This window comes from Lottia gigantea (genome assembly GCF_000327385.1).
Source record: "Lottia gigantea unplaced genomic scaffold LOTGIsca_197, whole genome shotgun sequence".
Taxonomy (NCBI): Eukaryota; Metazoa; Mollusca; class Gastropoda; family Lottiidae; genus Lottia; species Lottia gigantea.
The window spans coordinates 53892-56572 of record NW_008708388.1 but is presented as its reverse complement, the minus strand read 5'-3'; the positions used below and the strand labels follow the sequence as shown (position 1 = coordinate 56572).

At 37.4% G+C, this 2681-nt stretch overlaps 1 protein-coding gene across 1 annotated transcript; it reads left to right on the top strand.

The window, feature by feature from the left end:
• Window positions 1–457: 457 nt before the first annotated feature.
• On the top strand, window positions 458–1804 carry LOTGIDRAFT_174456 (hypothetical protein; the record flags this gene model as incomplete). The annotated part of the gene is made up of 2 exons (XM_009053041.1): window positions 458–615; window positions 1642–1804. 2 exons carry the CDS (start codon window positions 458–460, stop codon window positions 1802–1804), a joined length of 321 nt encoding a protein of 106 aa, XP_009051289.1.
• Window positions 1805–2681: the final 877 nt, after the last annotated feature.

The window sequence follows — 2681 nt, the reverse complement described above, 5'->3', positions numbered from 1 at the left end:
GAAAAAACTGCGTAACGGCTCCTTGTTGGTTGAATGTGCACGCAGAATTCATTCTGAACTCTTGCTTAAATCGGTCACTTTGGCAAACATACCAATAAAAGTTTCACCTCATTCCTCTCTGAACTCTTCCAAAGGGGTCATTCGACATCCAGACCTCAATGGATGATCTGCTGAGGAAATGAAGGAGTTACAGGATATTGGAGTCACGAACGTCGATAGAATATCCATCCGTCGTGACGGCCAAATAAAGAGAAGCTGACATGGATCTCAATATCGCCTAAAAGACATTTTTTTAAATATCTATAACTATTTAATACAATTTCCCAAAGTTATACAGCAATAATATAGCCCAATGCCTCAGAAAAACACTTTTTATGCCACCCCTGCACCGGTCGTTAATCAGACAGTCGTCAATAGTCGCCATTTCTGTGTGACGTCACAGAGGTAAAGAGCAAACATGGCGCACCGTGAAAGTGATAGCAGCAACTCGACTGATTTCGAAAGAAATGTAATTTTATCGTGTTCTGAGAGCTCCTATGATCTTGAGGAATCTGATAGTGAAAGAAGAAGATCTCCAGATAATTTTGCAGAAGGTCACGGCAATTTGTCGTATAGGTACGAACTCTATGCCTCCGACGCCGATGGTGACGATGAGGGTAGCGGAAGTGAAGTTGGTGAACCAGCTGCTACAGGGGGCATTCCTGCCGATTTTAGTAGGCTGAACAATATTGAATGGTAAGTTGAACACATTGTTTTATAGAAAGTCGTTTAAAAGTCAGATTTTCCTTGATTTTAATATGCTTGACGGAAATTGAAAGTCACATCAAGCGTTACTATAAATAGGCTAGATGCGTGGCGCCATTTATAGAAAAGGGATTCCCTGTGGCTTCCTACCCTGTTTCAGTATGTTTGTTTTCTCTTATGTAAAATAATGCGTCATTTCTGGGTGCAGAAATCATGAAAACATCAGTTAATTCCAGTCATTACTGAGTTGCTAAGTTAGTGGTTTTTGGCATTCATTCGAGTTTGACATAGGCCTAGTCCTGACCTAGGCAATTGTAACAAAAAAAAGAAACAAAACAAAAAGACAGTTGACTGGAATGTTGTTCTTTATCATTTAAAGTTAGTTTAGCCCATTTACAACCCCTTATCATTTGCAATAAACAAATCAAGTGCTAACCATCCGAACTGCAAAACGAAACTCGAAATCCAATACAACATTTTGGCAGGTCTGTCGGGACCCAGATGTACTTGATGTAGACTACAGCCACTATACAAGCAGCATTATGGGCCGATGGACAAATCCCAAAATGAGTAAGTGAACAAATTAGTATTTATTTCTCCCCTTTTGGTTTAGACTCGGGGTTATATTTATTGTTTAGTATTCAGTGTTAGTTAGTTAGGTTAATGGATGTAAATAAAGTGTTTGTTAATATTGTAAGCGTTAGTATCAATTGAAGGAAAGTGTCCGTATCCAGTTTCTTACAAACGATTATAGAGTTTGTAAGAATGATCAACTTTGCAGTTTACAAGTAGAACCCGCCAACTTGCTCCGTTACAGTGGTCAGCCATGCAAACAAGCAGCCCGTTTACATTACAAGTATAACATTTTGATGCATTTTTATAATGATTATATTTCAGACGCCGCAGATACACAGCATATCGTCAGTTTATGCGCTGGATATGGGACTTCCTTGGTAAAAACATCAGAGTACCGCTACCTGCATGTGTTGTCACACAAGTAAGACAGAGATATCCTTCACCAGAATTTACAGGTTTCCTGGATGTGGAATCTGCTTCTTAATAAAAAGTAATAAAAGCAATAATCTCATTATTTCACATGGGTCGAAATTAGGTCTATTATTTCAAAGTGAAATGGGATCAATCATCAATACAAAAATACAACTAGAGCCACTCGTGGCACAGAGTGGGACTTTGCAAATGTAGCAAAATGCAAAAGAACCTGAAAAAATCAACCTTCCACGATAATTAGATCAAGCGCAAGAACGGTGTAAAGTTGAGAAATTTTCATTTTTTAGAAGATTGTAATACCGGAAGTGGACGTCAGACCTCACAAATGAAAGTATCAGCAGATAGCCAAGGTCAATGACCTTTGATCTTGTAAAGAAAAAGGTCTAAAAAGGTCAAGATCAAGAGATATACGCCATCAAAATTTCAAATTGCTAACGACTATAAAACCGGAAGTTGACATAGGACGGCAAATATAAAAGTATAAATAGATAGCCAATGCCAATGACGTTTGATGTTAGAAAGGTCAAGGTCAACAAAGGTCAAGGTCAAAAATTGAAAATTTTTAAATTCCAAAACCTGTTCCTTTTTTTGAACTATGAAGCAAAAACAATTGAAATTCTAAGACAAAGTGGCTCAATATATGAGGTAATTGTATGCAAAGTTCCATTTTGAACAAATGTATACTTTGCGAGTTATGCCCCTGGCCAAAAATGTCAATAATGAGTAATTTAACCCGGATGTGCCACGCCCACTTCAATTTTTTTTGCATAGGTTAATTGATATTCAGAATGTTACGTTATGTTCGAAATGTAAAGCTCCTACATAATATAGGTCAAAAGATATAGGTCAACAAACGTCAACAAAGGTAAAATCGAAAAATGAAAAAATCCAAATGTTAAAACCCGTTCCTTTTTTGGAACTATAAGGCT